General features: G+C 34.8%; 1 protein-coding gene across 7 annotated transcripts in view; it reads right to left on the bottom strand.

The window, feature by feature from the left end:
* LOC105227568 (uncharacterized) overlaps positions 1 to 19558 on the bottom strand; it is a 35825-nt gene that overhangs the window by 5614 nt on the left and 10653 nt on the right. For 3 of the 7 annotated variants that reach the window (XM_049449629.1, XM_019990811.3, XM_019990813.3), the window contains exons 2-7: positions 15545 to 16911; positions 9632 to 9784; positions 7567 to 7707; positions 7237 to 7351; positions 4421 to 4617; positions 1992 to 2443 (exon numbers count right to left, since the gene is read on the bottom strand). In XM_049449629.1, the coding sequence (XP_049305586.1) occupies positions 2118 to 2443; positions 4421 to 4617; positions 7237 to 7351; positions 7567 to 7707; positions 9632 to 9784; positions 15545 to 16691 (2079 nt within the window). In that variant the 5' untranslated portion in view covers positions 16692 to 16911 and the 3' untranslated portion in view covers positions 1992 to 2117. Of the gene's footprint in view, positions 1 to 1951; positions 2444 to 4420; positions 4618 to 7236; positions 7352 to 7566; positions 7708 to 9631; positions 9785 to 15544; positions 16912 to 19558 lie in introns of all 7 variants that reach the window. The other 4 variants (XM_049449630.1, XM_049449628.1, XM_049449632.1 and 1 more) reach the window with 4 other exon arrangements.

The following is a 19558-nucleotide window of genomic DNA, read 5'->3' as shown; positions in this document are numbered from 1 at the left end:
ATAACATTTTTTCTCACCAATAAATATTTTTTTATAAACGATTTAAGATCGAAATTTTTGTAAACCCCTTATTTTGTCAAAAAAAAAATATATTTTGCTTATTACTTTGATTTGCTTTACTAGATTTAACGTTACTTTAACGACATCACTCTGTGATGTTTATTTTCAGATGATCCAGTTCAGAGATATAGTGGTCAGCGCAAAACGTCTTGTTTCCCGGAGACCAGCTGTAGTTCCTAAATAAATATTTTCACTAATACTAAGTCTTAAAATACAGTTAAAAGATGCCATAATATGTGTACACATTTTTGGAACAATAAATTTAAAAGCTTTTCAGGAAAATTTCTGGAACTTTTCGGCCTTCTAACTGTATATAACCGCTGTATTGCGTTGCGATTTTTACAATGGATAAAAATATAGATCACACGCCGCTTTCTGGAAGACCTTCGACATCTTTAAGCGATGAAAATATTAAAAATAAAACTCATCGGGCAAGTGTTAGAGAGATGGAGCTCGACATCTCTCGCGAATCCGTTCGAATGATTTTGGTGGACATTTTAGGTATAAAATGCGTTCTTGTTCGACTCGTCCCGATAAAGCTGATTTTTTTCCAAAAAAGTATAAACTAACGCAATGACTACCACCGATCAACTACCGTATTCACCAGATTAAGCTGCGTGTGATTTTTTCTTGTCCCCCAAACTGAAATTGCCGGTTCGTGGAACACGTTTTCAGTCGATGGACGATATAAAACAAAATTCGCTGAAGGAAGAAGGCTGTAGGCCATCCCAAAAAGTGCTTATGAAAAGTATTTCGAGGATTGGACAAATAGTTGGCATAAGTGTATTACATCTGGTGGAGATTTGGAGATTACTTTGAAGGTGACAAAATAAATTTTGATGAATAAATAATTAGCAGCCTCAGCACTTTGTCGATTTCTGTGTCTCTTTTCGAAAAATACTTAGAAGTACTTAGATATTACAACAATGAAGTGGCGTTCTTAGCTGTCCAAGTGAGCTACGTTTTTTGATCGACCTTTTAAGCTAATATAGCCTTTAAATGTACCAAATACAATTTTATCAAGAGAATATGTTTCGAAACCTCAGTTGAAAGACGAACACCGCTTAGACGGAAATTGAATCGTTGATCCGAACTGACTATACGTCCTCAGTTATTCGAAGTGTGTCGACGCTAATGGATTCATTCGCGACTAAATCAAACATAATTTAGATAAACAGATTTCTGTGGCGCCCCACCACGATTTAACGCCAATTTCTCTTCTGCCGTTGATCACATGACCTTCAATAGAGTGATCCACTTCCAGCTCCACATTGCTGAACTATGTTTCTGTTGTTTTTATAACTGTTTCAAGCTTAAGTATGACTACTATGTTGTAAGCTTTGTAATATATTCATCCAAGTTATTAGGATATTGTGTGTTACGAGCAAGAGACTCGTAACCTAAAGGGTTTATTGCAGTTTTGCATGAGCTTATTAATATATAATATTTATATAAAGTGTAAGGTTTGCGCTCGTAAAAATAGTATGTGAATTTGTATGTATGTATGTGGTATACATGTATATAGTTAGTATCAAGGAGTATAGTCACTGGGCATATAATCAACGGCTACTGCTACTAAGTTACATACATATATATGTATGTAAATATGTACATAAACGAAATCTGTTTGTGTGTGTGTAGAAGTATTAACTAAAGAGTTCTAAGGTTGCAACTACTTGGTGTTACTATGCACTTATATACAAGCATACTTTATAAGGGCTTGTATATAAGTTATATACAAGTATGTATAGTAAGTGGGCAGTTAGTACAGTGTAGTTGGAAGATATTGAATAGATCTACGAATATTTGTTTTAGCTAAGATTACCAAAACTATAGTAGCTCCACTAAACATTCAAATTTAATTCTTAGCTTTTACATACAAACAACATACACGTCTGAGTGTGTGTGTGTGTATGCGGAAATGAACGCACCATGCACTTATTGGTGTTGTTGTCAATTGGAATACCGAGAACATCTAATGCCTGCGTCTTCGACTCACATACTCGGGCTTATGTAGCCATCGTTATGCTTAGAGTAGGCAATTTGGAACGGTTCATTCAGAATTTGTTCGCCTTGATGGCGACAGCTGGCGGCGTGGTCAAGCACATAGCCGTCTCGATGTCGGTATCCGCGTTCGCTGTGGCTGTGGCAGTTGCATTGGACTGTGGCGGTTCTGGCGGTTGTGATTGTGGTGATGGTGGCTGTTGGTGGTGGTGGTGGTACGTTGTGTGTGTGGTCGGCGTGTACGGCGCGTATGTGTGCGGTGCGTGCATGGTGGTGTGGGGATGCTCGAGCAGACGCGAGCAATTCGAAACGTCGCTAACACGGGAGTCACTTGAACGTGTGTTGCTCTTGGAGCGCGTCATACGCCCTGCTTTGTGATCTGTTTCAATAGAAGTAGCCAATTTGGAGACATCAGTCGATTTGCAATTGACGGCATTTAGTCAGTTAATACTAATGATATGATTTTTATATACTTAGATTTAGAATGTGTTACAACTGATAGGTAATACTTAAGTATTTATTATTTTAAAATACGAGTATTTTGATTCTGAAAAAATTCAATATTTCTACTTATGCTGTTTTTGGTTGTAAGTACCTTGCATATCGCTTTTCAAAAACAACAGCGTCTAGACAAAAACCTCAACTAAACAAAATCATTAAAACGGATAAATGCTTATAACATTTACATAGACTTATGCTAGAAACATAGTAGAGCGAAAAGCAAAAAATGCTCAAAGTGAAATTGCTGGAAAATTTTCTGATTTTGATAGCATTTTTCCTTCGATCCACTTTATTTCAGACTGTATAGCGTTTCAAAACTTGTTTTGCGGTTTTATCGGTACAATAGAAACCTGGACTGCCATTTTATATACATATATGGCAGTTATTATATAAATATGAAATATTATAGAATTATACATAAATAATTGAATATAAATCAAAGGTGGACACAGGCATACATAGGCTGTACGTAACTTTAGAACCCGAAATAGTTTTCGAAATATTAATTTTAATCTGGCTTTTCAGAAACTGACATATACATATGTTTTATGGCAGAGTTTGCGCCTATCGAAAAATTATGAGAATAAAATTAGTTTGATGAGTACCAATTTATGTCTAGGGTTACGAATCACATGAGTTTATTTTTCTTATCCGTAAAAAGTAATAATTTGTATAATAATATAGTATGGCAGATAAGTATCAACTCTTTTTCCAAAAGGACTAAAATGGATATAACTGGTGATCCAAATAATGTACTTTGTTCAGTTTCAAGACCCAAACCTTAAAAGAGTTCATAATCAAAAACTGAATGCCAAAGAATTCTCTGGAGAGTCTACTCTAACGCGAAGATACGTATTTGAGGGACACAAAGCATTTAATGAAGATGGTGAAGTCATAGATATGTATCTTGCCTCATGTTCCGCTGTGAATGACGATTAGAAGAGTTTACAGTGTTTAAAAATCAACGTTTCGGTATCAAAGGGATTGCTAAGAATATCTCTAATGGAATATTAGCTCAAAAGGCGTACAATTTTAAACCAATATTAAATATTTGTCTTAAAGTTCGTAAAGCTGTTGGCTGTTTTTTGTCTGTACGGTTGAAGTTCGGTTTGACACGAATTTAAATATAATTCGCTTAACTTTCAAGTGAAAATATAAAATAATAACGAATACTGAATTCTGAAAGCAAACAATATCCAACACGCATCATTTGATATGCGACGTATTAGTTAAAAAATAGTACGCCCTTCCTAAGCCATGTCCAACTTCGATGTAGTACATAAGAATCCATTATTTTACATATAAATACAAATATCATTTAATTATGGAGTATAAATAAATTTAAGCAAAATCGGCTTACAGCAAAACATGAATTAAATTTAGCAAAACCAGCGATGATTTAAATAAATTGAAAATTAGTTACAACGCAACGCAGATATGAAATATTTGAAGTAGCTGATTCACAAAGCCTTGTAAGATACAATTACAAATTATTTGGGAATATTTTACTTAAAAAGCCATTCCAACTACTTGTTCAACTGAAATTATTTGGCAAATATTTAACATTTTCATTTCAGTTTCAGTTAAATTTCTGGGTAGAATCGTATATTGCAAGGACTTGTGAGCACACGAGATGTGTTTTCTCTGGCAACCTTACTGCAAGGAGGCACATACATACAACGTATACATATAGATATGTACGTAGCTTTAATTTGTTATATAAAATTCTTTAAGGAGAGACTTTTAATTGGATATTTTAATTAATTTAGGAAAATTATTTTAATTTTTTTGAGCTTTGTTTTGTTGCTTTTGGCATTTAACTTTCAGTTGAAATGTATGTATTTTGGATACAAACCTGTCTTACCTAACGACGGATTCGGCGAATGCGGACGTAGCGAAGCCATGCTCGGCTGGCGCGACGGCGCTCGCACCGACATACGCGAGCCGCGTCGCTCCTGGCCGTGCAAGAGTTTGCTATCACGCAAAAGCGATACGTTCATGAGACGTGGATTCGGTGTGTTGAAAATTGTCCGGTTCTCACGCCAACGTGCCCTGAGTAAATGTTTATTATTGGCGTATATTTTGTGTTATTAAACAACAACAATAACAACAACAAACATTATTTGTTTTTATTATTATTATTATATTTTTTAAGTTTTTTTTTGGTGATGGTAACGATGGACATCGGTACGGTGGGTCATGATAAAAATAGAACAAAAAGAAATAGAAACAAAACGAGCTCGATCAACGCAATTCAAGCAAATGATATTTTAATGGTGATTTTTTAAATTTTGTTTTTTTGGTTTAGGTTTTTGAAAAATAATTACACAACAATTACGAATTGTAATTAATTATTAGTATTAAATTTTAAAGCGTTTGCATTTATGTACGTATGGTATGTATGTATGTGTGTAATTATGTGTGATGAACTTAAAATCTTGGCATTATACAATTTATATATGTATGTGTATGTGTGTGTGTGTATGATTTGTGTTAATTATTGCAACAAATTCTAGGCAACACGGCGCAGTTAATTCAAAAACATCAAAATGTAATCGCAAGGGCGTAGCTAAAAATTAGCTTTGTAGCGCTTGGAAATTAAGATACAGAAAATAGTTTGAATTCGAAATTTTTGTTATAGATGGAATCGAACTAAAAAGCGATTAATTTGAAAAAAAATTATTTTTTATAGCAACATTGAATTTTATATTTTTTTTACTGTCTTAACTGGAAAATTTTAAATTTGAATTAAAAACAAAAAATCAAATTTTGCAACACAAATAATATTTACTTAAGACTATTCACTGAAAAACAATAATTTTAAATTTAAAAAAAATTTAATAAGCAAATAAAACATTTTTAGTTTTTTAGCTACGCCCACGATACTTTCTTCTAAAATTTTTATTTTTTATCTATTACACGTATACTTAGGTTAGAAATTACCGTGAATGAACAATAATAACATTTAATCCACTAAAAGCATAAAACAATATTGATTTATAGTTAATATTAACATGTTTGTCTTATTCACTTCAGCCGAGAGGGATTCATAGAAAGATTTTTATTTTATTTAAGCACTTAAAATTTCAAACTTTCATAGAAACAATAAACATAGGTTCTGGAGGGGGTCGGTTATGGGATCAAGTGGACCCAAAGAAAGAAATTAGTTGGCCGAATATCGCGGCAAATTGACTTTAACAACTGTTTCGAGAAATGGAAAAAACGCTGGCACCAAGCCAAGTTGGAGCCAAAAGGGATTTCTTTAAGTCGAACGATATAAATTTTGAAGAATAAATCTTCTTCTTCTTCTTAGATAAATTATATTAAAATTATAAACATTGTCTTAGTATTTTTTGCTCATAGTAGTATAACCACCACAGTAAAGAGTATAGCCACTTAAAACCGTAATACGATACAAGATTTTGAGAAACTTGAGTTTTGAGAGAGTCAAAGCTTGGGAAAGAACATTCAACTTTCCAAGAAGGGAAGAAATTAATCACACATAGATTGAAGTGGGATTTTAAGGAATCTAATTAATAATCACTGGCAATCTGATGCGAGCGTAAATTTCAAAACCCTTCTTTATACCAAATGGCATAAAAATGTATGCTACTTGAATTGGGTCACTCAGCTGTACATTTTAAAAATGTCTCTCCACTCTCTCGTGAGTACTTTACTGTATTTCATTAGATGTTTCTTTTCTTTTGTTTTATGTTTTAGTGATTTTCTTATTGATTTACTTGCATTGTGTACATTTAACAAAACTTATAACACGTAGTTAGAATTTTTCCCAAACGGAAAATGACATAATCGCTCTCAGTGCTGGTGATTATTATTGCAATAAGCAAAACAAATAAAATTATATGATTTTTATTTTTTTAGATCAAAAATAAAAGTTATTTTTGATTTTTATTTTTTTAGATCAAAAAATAAGAATTATTTTTGATTTTTATATTTTTAAATCAATAATAAAAATCAATTCAAAATTTTTATGTATTTATTTTTTGTTGTTATTATAACCGTACACCTTATTTTTACTTTAAAGCTTAACAGAGATTAAGAAACATATTATGTCACAAATTTTGAATTGATTTTTATTATTGATTTAAAAATATAAAAATCAAAAATAATTCTTATTTTTTGATCTAAAAAAATAAAAATCAAAAATAACTTTTATTTTTGATCTAAAAAAATAAAAATCAAAAATAACTTTTATTTTTGATCTAAAAAAATAGAAATCAAAAATAACTTTTATATTTGATCTAAATATATAAAAATCAAAATTAAAAAAATCATACAATATTTCGCATATAGTTCATCTAAAAATCATGATGGTGTAATCAAAACTTTTCTACGATGTTCCTTTATGTATGATTTTTTTTTATTAAAAATTGTAAAATAACTCTTATTTCCGGTCCCTGAGTGATTTTCTTATTGATTTACTTGCATTGTGTACATTTAACAAAACTTATAACACGTAGTTAGAATTTTTCCCAAACGGAAAATGACATAATCGCTCTCAGTGCTGGTGATTATTATTGCAATAAGCAAAACAAATAAAATTATATATTAGTAACAAATGCCAAAAAAAGGTCATTTAGAAAGTGGACGTTTATACAAAATTGTATAAATATGTACTTTTGTATAGAAAGTATCAGAAATGTTACTCACTGGCTAAATAATCGAAGGACGACACAAATTATAATAAACATCAATGCCATTCCTACCAGTACGCCAATCATTGCCGGATCGATATAGGTCTCTGGTCCACGCTTGTCGCCACGTCCTATTTTGAAGAGAGAAATTTATTTATTTTATTTATTTTTTTTTTAAATACGTTTCGTTATTGTAAAGGAAATTGTAAGGCAAATTAAAACATTAATTAAAAAAAAAAAATATTTAGATAAAAGACGAAAATATCAGTTATTTTTTTAAAGCTTATCTTATGTTTTTATCATATTAGTGTGAAATGCTGATAATTTCTTCATTTTGAGTAGTTACCCTTGCATTCGACTGTTCCATCTTTGCCCCAAAAGGGCATCATTTCATAACGGCAAGCGCATCGTCCATCACGGCATTCGGTTTGATAGTGTTTCACCTCACATTGTTCGTTAAAGAAACAAGACTCATTCACAGCAGCCTCTGAAATGTATAGATATTTTACTCTATATAGTAAAAGTTTATATATGGGAATGAGTTCGATAATATGGTTCTGAAAGAAAGGTTTAATAGTCGTTGTTTCCTTTGAAGCATATTTTCTCTCTGAATTTTCCACTCTGGCTAAAGTAATAATTGGCGGAAATAGTGACCCTCGTTAGACTCTCAAAACTGACATTGTTTGTATTATTCCTCTCTTGTTTAACCCTAAGAAGAAGGACCTAAAGAATCAATAGTTTATAACGAGATATTTTCCTTTATGGATTTCTGGAATAAGGCTGCTCCATTTTTGAAAATACTCATGACGTTTTTTGGCTCTATCTATTTTCAAATATTAACTTCGTACTGGAAATTTCAGTAGGAATCTGGCAATTGTTGATTTGTATATTTGTTTTGTTAACTCCAGATGAAACCCCTCACTAAGAAGTGTAAGAATCTGTAAGTTTAATTTAATATTTTTTACTTTTCGGAAGTTGGAAAACTGAGTTGCATCTACGTTACCCCAAAAAAAAAATATTTTTTAGTTAAAAAAAGTTTTGGTTCTGTAACTTTATTCGAATTTAGAGCAGTTATTTCAGCGAAACATATACAATAACATTGTTAAAAGTATTAACCATCTGAAACTATAATACAATATCCCTTCTTTCTGACAATTTGGGGATTCCATCCCAAAAGAACCAGTGAGGGCATTCTGCATAGACCGGAACACATGATAGTCAGATCTGGCAAGGTTTTGGTTATAAGTTGGGCGAAATGAAACTTCCAATCCTCTGATTTCTAAACATAAGTTCGAACGATCTTACAACATGAGTTCGAACGTTGTCTTGATGAAAAATTATTGCCTGGTTTCTAGTCGCAAATTTTGTGATTTTTTCGGCAATTTCTCGATTAAATTTTATCAGTTATTGTTGGAAACGTTCTCCATTATTAGTTTCATCCGGTTTTAGAAGTTCATGATTTGCAGGGTTTCACATATGAGTTAATGCATTTAGGGTTCTTGTAATAGATCCATATTTCATCAGCAGTCACATAACCAAGGAAAAACGTCTCTGTTTTGTAGCATTCAAGCAACATTTGTAATAAGCAAAATCGTCTTTCAAGGTCTCTTGGCTTTAATTCATATCACACTTAATTTCCTATCTTTTCAATGTATCTCGCTGCCTATAAACGTTTTGTAATGGCTGCTTGACTGACTCCGAAGAATTCTCTGAGCTCTTCTGGTGTTTAACAACAATCTCCGTCGATTAATGTTTCCAGTTCCTCATCTTCAAACTTTTTTACCGACCACGTGCAAACCGCTTTTGGACTATCTGTTCAGCTAGAACAAGTTTACCATAAACTTTCACCAAAATACGGTGGCTTTTGGTTGACATATTCTTGATATTAATGTTCTTTCATTTCTTCAAGGACAAAGTTCGACATATTTTAGTGAAAATTTACTCTTCAAATGACTGACTATACTAAAAAAGGACGCACAAGGCCAGTAACTTGCCGACGCTGTTCGGAATGTTGTAATAATAACAAATTTACGCCCTCTTTTGGCAAACGAGTATAGTTTTAGGCCCAATATTTGTATGAAAAGCTCTCTTAACGCCAAATTATGTGTAACGTATGTATGTTCAGCCTTGAAAAAGAATCGCCTTTATCTTACACTCGTCGGATAAGTTAAAGGCAACTTTATCTTCTCAATAGAGTTGGAATTTTATGTTCTATTGCTTTGGATTATTATGCTTTTGGACTAAAAATTTTTTCGCAACATTTGACATAACGGTCCATTTAATAACACTATTTGTACCAAAGAACTAGTCTTATTACTATGAAGAATATTTATATAGCAGTTATTTGGGAAAAAATCATTAACTTTAAATAAATTTGAAATCCTTAAACACAAAATACAACTACAACCCACCTTTTCCACATTTATCAATATGATTGGTAACTGGTAAGTCCTCAGTGCATTGACATGACTTCTTCTTAGCATCACAAATGGAACCTGGAAAGCCGCATTCCAATGTGTTTTCACACTTATCGCCGAACTTCTTTTGTCCTCGGCTGGCATAGTCTATGAAAAAAGTGCAACTTATTAGAATAAAAGTGCAACAGTAGATAAATAAAGCTCGAAGTATTGCTATTTTTAGCAAGCACTTCACCGCTCAATGCAAATGTAAATGTATTTGTATGTATAGTATTTATATGTATATAAGTGTGTGTGTATTAGCTTCATACTATATTTAGCGCATAAATGATTTTTTTTAAATACACATACATATGCATAACAATGTAAATAAACATTAAGGCGGCTCTGCCAGTCAACAAAGCAACTGTGGTACACCATGGTGTATGAGTAACCAAAACGAATGCTTCACATAAAATATATAAAAAATTATATAAAAGTATGTGCGACCGCACCCTAAAGTGAATGCATAATGCATCATATGTGTTTTATTTTTATGTGCATATGGTGATATTGTGAACTTTTTATTTCAGCCATAATTCGCCCCAAGGGACTGCATGCGCAAATGTGCATTTGTATATAAATATTTGTGTATGTACATATATGCTATATATAAACACATATAATGTATTTGTTGGTGTTTGTGTTTTATTGTCCTTTATTTGCGCTTGTATGTGTATGGAAAAAGAATGATGATGACATTTTGTGGGCTGCATGCTGGCCGCTGGGGAAAACAATGGCGTCAATTTTATAAAAAGGCACAGCATCAGCGATTCCGAAAATGCCAACACCAGCAACAATAGTGTCATATTCAAAAGCAAATACCAGAAGTATGCACACAACCGCATTTGTGTGTGTTCTTGTGTGGGTGAGTAACCCGTACGTTTAGTATGCAAACATCTACTTAAGGTGCTTTTACAACACACACACACGCACACGCGTGCATACTCGCTTGTACTCGTGCCTGCGTCTGTGTACGAGTATGTGTGTTTTCAAGTGGTTTAGCTTAATTTTATTGTCTTACGCTACATTGCTTTTGCATATTTGATTATGCAGTCACACCGCCGCATTCCTGTACGTGTGTATGTATGCAGCTGAATTACAAATGTGCATTAAAATTCAGTTATGTGGCAGATGCGTGTATGCATTTAAGCATATGGCTTGGTATGAGCTCAAGTGGCATCAAAGATACAAATCTGTGGTGACCTGGAAATTGTTGCTCTACTTTCATCCACTACTTGCCTTTGTGTTTGTGTTTTTTTTTTTCTTGTTTTCGTTTTTATCTTCTTTTGTTCACAAAGTGAAATCGGCTTTAGAGATAGTTTCAGCTTTTTAGAGTCGACTTAATTTTAATAATAAATAAATGCCATTGTTTATCCTTTTGTATTTGATATCCTTAAGCTGTCTTTTACTCTGCTTTTGGTTTGCTTTTCTTTAGAAATTCGCCTTTATCAAAAAAAAAAATGCCAGAAGGTCAAAGAAAATCTTTTAAACTGGCAAAGAGCTTTAGAAATCTTCAACAGTAGGAGAATTCATTACACAAGCACACACATATTTTTTTATGAGTAATGAAAAGTTTTTTGTTGACTTCGGAATTTGCGTTATTTTGCCGTATGGTGTTTACATTATCTTTTGAAAGGACTTTAAACTTTTGTAGTATTAAAACTCAGGATTTTGTAGTGACTCTTTAGCATCTTAATGGGTTATATCCACTTATGAATTAAATTTTTTGCAAATGTGTCCAATGTGTATGTACATATATATATGTGTGGGAATGTTCCCCAAAAACTTGAAGTGGTAGAAACCACCGAATCCCGAAATTCAAATGGAAGTCGATAAGAAAAGGAACGGACTGGAACATGAGTCCAAAAGTGAGTAGGAGATGAGGCTGTACCGCCGGCGGGCACAAAGATCTTTCAAGCCGTGTCACCAGCGATACCGTCATTGTAAGGGGATCAAGTTGCGATGCTTCGATATAGTACTACTGCCAAACTAACTCATACAGCGTGCTAGTCCCCATACCACCCAGATATCTAATGTCCGAGTACATCGGGCATTCTGCAATAACATTACCCAGTCCTCGACCTGCGCACCACAAAAACACCCCGAGCTATCAGATAGGTGTCTCTGATGCAAAATCTGGTTTAGAGGCCTATGCACGTTAAGCAAAAAACCCGGACTCAGATAGGATTTAAAGTCTGGGTTATTCTCAACAAACCTAATTCCAACGGTCTTACTAGCTACATCTGACCCTAGAAGCTTCCCTCTCCACATCATATGCTGAATAAGTTAGGGTCTTTTGCGGGTGAATTGTTTAGGCGACGAAGACATTTAACTGGGTGTTAGGGTTCGCTGGTGGTTGTGGTTAAAATCCGAATGTGGGAAGAACTGACACTTTGTCAGTTGAATATAGAGTTACATTGCGACCGAGAGATTTTAGATGGGGCTTGAACCCTACCAAGGTAGTTAGTGTTTTCATTCCACACCGCAAATTGGTACTAAAAATACCAGGCGCTGATCAACGCCAAGGCAAGCGTTCGACGGTGAGCTAATCGAAAGCGCCCCTGTATAAAAGAAAGTGTGGTAATGTGGATGAGAAGCTAGACATCAAGCACGCTGAAATAAATTTCGATTTAAATAATTTTTAATTTAACTCACTGTCCTATTACTGGTTGCAATTCAAAGTTCTTTATATTTATTTGACTCTGAAAAACCTCTTATAGTGTTTAAAAATCTTATAAAGGGTGATTTTTTAAGAGCTTGATAACTTTTTTAAAAAAAAAAAACGCATAAAATTTGCAAAATCTCATCGGTTCTTTATTTGAAACGTTAGATTGGTTCATGACATTTACTTTTTGAAGATAATTTCATTTAAATGTTGACCGCGGCTGCGTCTTAGGTGGTCCATTCGGAAAGTCCAATTTTGGGCAACTTTTTCGAGCATTTCGGCCGGAATAGCCCGAATTTCTTCGGAAATGTTGTCTTCCAAAGCTGGAATAGTTGCTGGCTTATTTCTGTAGACTTTAGACTTGACGTAGCCCCACAAAAATAGTCTAAAGGCGTTAAATCGCATGATCTTGGTGGCCAACTTACGGGTCCATTTCTTGAGATGAATTGTTGTCCGAAGTTTTCCCTCAAAATGGCCATAGAATCGCGAGCTGTGTGGCATGTAGCGCCATCTTGTTGAAACCACATGTCAACCAAGTTCAGTTCTTCCATTTTTGGCAACAAAAAGTTTGTTAGCATCGAACGATAGCGATCGCCATTCACCGTAACGTTGCGTCCAACAGCATCTTTGAAAAAATACGGTCCAATGATTCCACCAGCGTACAAACCACACCAAACAGTGCATTTTTCGGGATGCATGGGCAGTTCTTGAACGGCTTCTGGTTGCTCTTCACCACAAATGCGGCAATTTTGCTTATTTACGTAGCCATTCAACCAGAAATGAGCCTCATCGCTGAACAAAATTTGTCGATAAAAACATTTCGAACCGAACACTGATTTTGGTAATAAAATTCAATGATTTGCAAGCGTTGCTCGTTAGTAAGTCTATTCATGATGAAATGTCAAAGCATCTTTCTCTTTGACAATTCAATTTTTTTTACTCTGTCAAATACTATATAGCATGAAAATCCTAACCTAAAAAATCACCGTTATATGCAAGTCCATTTCAATTTTGTAATAATTTAAAAATAATAATTTTCTAATAAACCTTAATGCATTCCCTAAACGCGCATTAATGCAAATTATTTCAATTTGTTCCAAGAGCTTATTTATTACTGATTTGTGTTAGTAAATTAATGGAAAGAGATAAAGTATCTACCTGCTATACATGTAAGCATCATATGTCAATATGAAATATAATTGAAGTATCTATTTCAACTATGTAATTCAAACATTTATATAGTTTGTGGGTTACACCCACACTCCAATTGAATTAACAACTCCTCCCTAATAATTAGAGAGTTTGCGTGCCTTTAATACTCAGCAATTTTCTATACACTATCCTGCTGGGAACAACACGTTGAGTTCGAACCCACACCTTCAGCTTACGAGTCGTTAGGCCACCACCATGATTTGAAGTGCCGTCACAAAGTGCCTAACACCCATACCCGGCACCATAATCCTCGCCACTTTTCTTACTGTATTATAATATTATAGGCTAATCTCATGTTTCAGGAAAACCAAAAATATTTTCCTGTTAATATTATTCATTTGCTTATCACAATAGTGTATATACATATGTAAAATCGTTCACAGCATGCCTGCTTTGTTTTTGTAATTAATACAAATTTTTTCGAACTAAGCTTGCTAATTTTGCATCACTCTATGAAATTTCCGTCATATTGCTCTTATCGCTGAATGCCTTACAAAGTGGCGACAGTGTTGAGGTTAATTTGTTTGACACCCAAAGATGACAGCTATTTCGGGATCAATAAAATATGTGCACCATATCGATAGTTATGGCAGGCATAAAAAGTCGTTGAATAATAAATGACATAATTTTCTTATAAACAAATAATATGTCGATAATCTGATAAATACGTCAAAAACGTCACTTCTCGGCTTTGCTAGTTGTCAGACCTAACTTTCAAAGCTTTCGTGCTTAGAAGTTCACAGACTGGACAATGACTTCACCATGGTAATGTTCGACATCCAATTGAACATGTTAGACCAGTTTTATTGCCTTATACAAGATTATGTACGGATTTTGAGAGAAGGTCGATTGTGTTTTATTTTAGAAACATCAAAGTATCGATATCAGTATACATATTGTCTATGTCGCTTTCGATTGTCTGTGATATCGACAATCGAAAAAAGTAAAGATTATTAATAGCTTTTCTTAATACCTTATAGATAGAAATGAGATCATTAAGAGTTAGACTTTATCCCCAGACTGTACACCATCCTTGAATGAAAGGAGTTCGCCCACCTTTATGCTGGTAAACGACCCTGGGGAGACAGTACGAAATCTCTTGCCCTCAAAAAACTAACCTCCCTATAACTCAAATACTTATAGGAAGAGAAGCTCGTACAAATATCCAGAGCAAAGATGTAACGAAAAGATTTTTCCTCATACCGTAATATGTGACTGGATCAAGATCTCAAGATCCAAATGTAGGCAATGAGAACAATGATTTTCGTAAAGCTAACTGCAAAGTTCTCACCTTTTTCCTCTCTTTCTGAACTATTGTATGGATATTAGAAAGCTAAAACCAGGACAGATGGATTTTGGTAACGAAAAAGACATAGTAGGAAGAAAGCCATCGGAAATGAATGAAAAAAATAACGAACTTTAAGGGAAAAATAATTCAAAGCCAATCTGAAGTCGAAAATGAAGTGAAGGTGGTTAAATTTTTAATAGTTATAAACGGTTATCTTAATGCAATGCGGCAAAGCTGCGAGTCCTATGGAAAAAGTTATATGGCAATATTGTACTTATTGAAAAGATCTACAACAACCAACCATGTCCCTTCTCTTCCTTTTTCCGATCACAGCTTTTGGTATATTTTTCAAAGACTGCTGCACTAGTCTTAATGATAATCATAACTCAGCAGTTTTTCCTTCCTTATAATAAAAATGCTATCTGAAAGGCTGATCTAGGATACACTCATTATATTTTATCTCTTAAAAAGCGCAAAAGCTATTGCAAAAGCTCTCAAAAGCTATAGCTCGTATTTACAAACACCTTTCAACACATAAGAGCTTGTGAAAATAAAGAAGTTATCTTCAAGGCTCAAAGCAGATGATCTTTTATGATAAAACATTGTCTTCTTTGCGTTGTTCCATTAATTACAAGACACTATATGCTCGCTTACAAGATTATCATAAGTAGTACATAAGAAAAAGTGCAGTCTTACTCACCAAATTGTGGGGTGGTAGTTTCCGGGCTCATGCTGAAAGTGTTGACTAAGAAAAAATTGTCACCATCATCGCTGTGCACCGTGGGCAACAGGAAAAGGATGAACATGGCATAGAACACATACGAAATGGTGAAAGGGATACGTGTTTGCGGTGCAGAAATCATTGACGTAAATGAACTGGCGCACAAGTCACTGCCAACTAGTGTTGAGGATGCTGCGGCCGCGGCTGCTCGGGGTAGTCGTGGCGACAACGGCTTACGCGCAGGCAACTGTGTCAGCAGAGATGGCACTAATGGTGTGCCGACACTTGGTTTCCCATGATGTTGGTTTTTGTTGCCCATAATGCCACACAGTACTAGCGATTCTTGTAGGCGCAACATTTTCGCGGCGAACGCTTGAATATTGAATAATGAAGTGGCGAAACCACAAATTGATAGCCAGAAAACCGTTAGAAATGGCAATGTTAGGAATGCACTACTTTTAGTATTGGACTTAGTTGTGACATTGTGATTGTAATTGCCTGACACGGACACGCCGTGATCGACATCGGCGTCGTGGCGTTCCACCGATGGCGAAATATTCAAAGTCATTTTCATATTATGTACGTTGCTGGCCATTTCACTTAGACGAGTATCCTTAAAATCGGTGTTTTCGTTATTTCGTGTTAAAGCTTTCGTAGAGTTAATTGTATTTTTGTTAATTTTACAAACTACACATTTATATTTTTCTAGAATGTTTTTCTTGTCGCATTTTATAATAGCATTGCGATTGTTTTGATCGTCTAACGGCTCATAACAATGGCGTCGTGCATTGTATTTAATTGTGTACGTTTTTGTTTTTCTTTTTGTTGCTGTTATTAATATTATTAAGTAGTTGCTGTTGTAGTGTTGAGTATGCCTCTTACGAATCGCTTTGCTAATACTATCCGGTCCGAGCCGCAGTGTAACATAGACTATTCGATAATCAGCAATAACGGCAACATTTGCGGCGACAGCAACAACGACGACGACAACGACAGCTACGACGACGACGATCACGAAAGCATCAGCAACAGCAGAAGCGGCAGTTGTGTGAACGGCGGCAGCAACAGTGTTTATTTGAAGCGATAACAATGGTTGATACGAACGTTGTATTTTCCTCACATTCATTCGCTAACATTGGTTTCGTATGTATAGTTTAGCGTCTTTACTACGACTGCCGTGAGCAGTGGAGACGAAAGCTTTATGGTGGGGCTTTACAGCCCCATCTGATCTCATATTATGTTGTCGTCGTCGTGGTCCTCATCCATTCTGTTCGATTTTCCAAACTGGATACACTCTAATTTCCCGCTTTCAGATTTTCAGCTGTTGGTTGCGCCACATAAAAAACCTAAAATAATATCGGTAAAGGAATGAGCCTGTTATAATGTCAACTGTCACAAATTTTATATCATCAAAAACGAAATTTATAGCAGCATACAAAGGTTATAACTCTTCGACCATATCCAATTTATCCGATTAATTATACTCATACACAAATTTATGCATTATGAGATTATAGCCACTTGCAAGTCATAAAACGCATTTTTGTTTTTTAGAGGCATGTATTTTAGTTAAAAAGGGTGATCCATTTCGCGGTTCCCTACTTTTTTAAAGAAAAATCGCATAAACTTCAAATTTAATACAAAATGTTCATGATCATATTAATATTAACAGTATCATATCACACGATCTTGGTAGCCAATCGACCAGTCTAAAACGTGAAAATATCTGTTTTCCGAAGTACAAGTATTCTCGCAATAAATCTATTGATTGATGCGATCACGAGATTCAATTTTAGGCATGAAATAGTCGGTTATTATGGTCGCCATTGACAGTTACGTTCTCACCGGCATTTGAAGAAATATAGGCTGATGATGACTGCTGTTTTTTCAGTACATTTTGTATGTACATTTAGAAAATTCTGTTTACTTTAGTATTCTCCTATTAATTTTAAAACCATGTGGATTCCCTTAATCTCGCTAGCGAAATTCAGAAGGGTTTTCGAAAAAAGGTGATGAATATTTTTCTGCTTTAAATTATCTCAAATCAAAAAATTCCCCTTTACTAGATGAATGCACCTAATGATCTGACGACTCATCAATATATTAATTTTTGAAAGTCCCAAAAAAACGTTGACTTTTGTGAAAAAATTTACATTACATGTTATATCTTTTACCATTACCTGATAAATATAAGTAAGATGGTGTGATGGTGTTTCGGACAAACTTTCCTCGTCGATTCTAAAAACATCGTTTCGAGCGTTTGTTTGAAGTTTTGGGAGCCGAGTACAAAACTCTTACAAATACACTGTTTGCAGAATCAACTTTGAATTTTCATAGAATGTTTTTAAATAAATGGTATACCAAAATTAACGCAAGATTTAAAATTACCGCCATTTATGTGGTAAAGTGTTAACAACCGCAATTCGAAATTATCGTTCAAAATATATTCGGTATAGTGAGACTATTTGAAAAGTAAAGTGGCGCATCTGAGCTCCCTCAGATTGAAATTCCACACGACCAGATCAATCTGAGTATTACCTTCTATAGCAGTGGCTTGTTTTTTTAAACTGAGGGGGTATTTTGAACTTAGGAGCGTAAACCTTAACCCGAGCTAAGTTCTCTTGATTTTCACGACGGCTCTCCATGTCGTACAAACGTCTCTTATCAATTGTAAGTCCCAGATATTTTGCGCTTGTGCTTGTTGATAGCAACTGACCATATAAGGCCACTAGATTACATATTTCGCCGCTGAGGGTATACACCACTTGTATGGACTTTTCAGTATTAATGTGAATATTCTATTTGGTGAGCCACGGTTCTAAAGCGGTCAATTGCGCTCGCAGTTTCCTAGAGCCAGCGATAGAATTGCTACTCGACACCCATAGTCGCAAAGATTGCCGTAATAATGGAATCAGATTTAAACACTGAGAAGACAGCAGAGTAGAGAATGTGGAGCGCAGACTCAAGAACATTGCCTTGAAGTGCACCAGCACGTATGGGTCTCAGCTCCGACTCTGCCACACGGCAGCTAGCGTAGAGCGTAGTTTCCCATGGCATCACTGATAAAGTGTTCTACTCTGTGGTATTGCTCAATTGTACTATGAAACTTTCTGTAGCTAAAGTAGTGATCTGGAATGAGTTGTTTCTACTCTAGTAGAAGCTAAAGTCTGCGCAAAAATATTCTTTCAAAATTTACAATTGGTCGATACGAATTGACCAGTTGCTCAGGTTTAACAGGGTTCAGAATCAAAATTATCTCAGCACATTTCCATTGAGAAGGAAAGTAGTAGAGCCTTATTTGCCAACGCTTTGATCTTATTTTGTACTTCTACAGCATCTATATCAACGATTGGTAGCTTCATCCAACAAACAATGTCTCAAAAAGCTTCAGTTATGCTAGAATTGTCACTAAACTCATTATGAGTAAAGGTCTTTTGGAAATGTGTGGCAAACTAATCCGCTTTTATTAGTTCGGCACCAAAGAAATTTCTGTGGTTGATAATCGGTGGTCAACAGGATATCGGCTTTTTTTTTGCCCAGCCGCGTTCCAAAGATTGCTTTCTGGATCTCATGGTTTAACGGTACCAAAATATGTCTATCTTGACCTTTTGCGTAGTTTCTAGAGAACCTTATTCAGCTCCATTGTAGCACGGTACAGTCTTATTTTGGCATACGTATTTCTTCGAACTTTCCGTGCATGCTAAAGACTTATCTTCTCTCTCAGCTTTGCAATACTTTATTAAACTAGAGGAGCATGTTCCACTCATGCTTGCTCTCTGTAGATCCTGCAATATTTCGTGAGGTCAGATAGCCAATAAGCTGGAAAAGCTGGCGAAGCTCTCTGAATAAAATAACCCGAACACGAACCTTCAAAATAAGCCATTGCTATGTCCGCAACATAGTTAACATTTATATACTACCAGTCGAAGATGCCGCCTGTTATGGGTTTCGATATATGTACATAACATATGTATATTTATTTTATATAATCTG

The sequence above is a fragment of the Bactrocera dorsalis genome, chromosome 2 (genome assembly GCF_023373825.1).
Source record: "Bactrocera dorsalis isolate Fly_Bdor chromosome 2, ASM2337382v1, whole genome shotgun sequence".
Classification (NCBI taxonomy): domain Eukaryota; kingdom Metazoa; phylum Arthropoda; class Insecta; order Diptera; family Tephritidae; genus Bactrocera; species Bactrocera dorsalis.
This window is presented reverse-complemented; position numbering and strand designations above follow the sequence as displayed.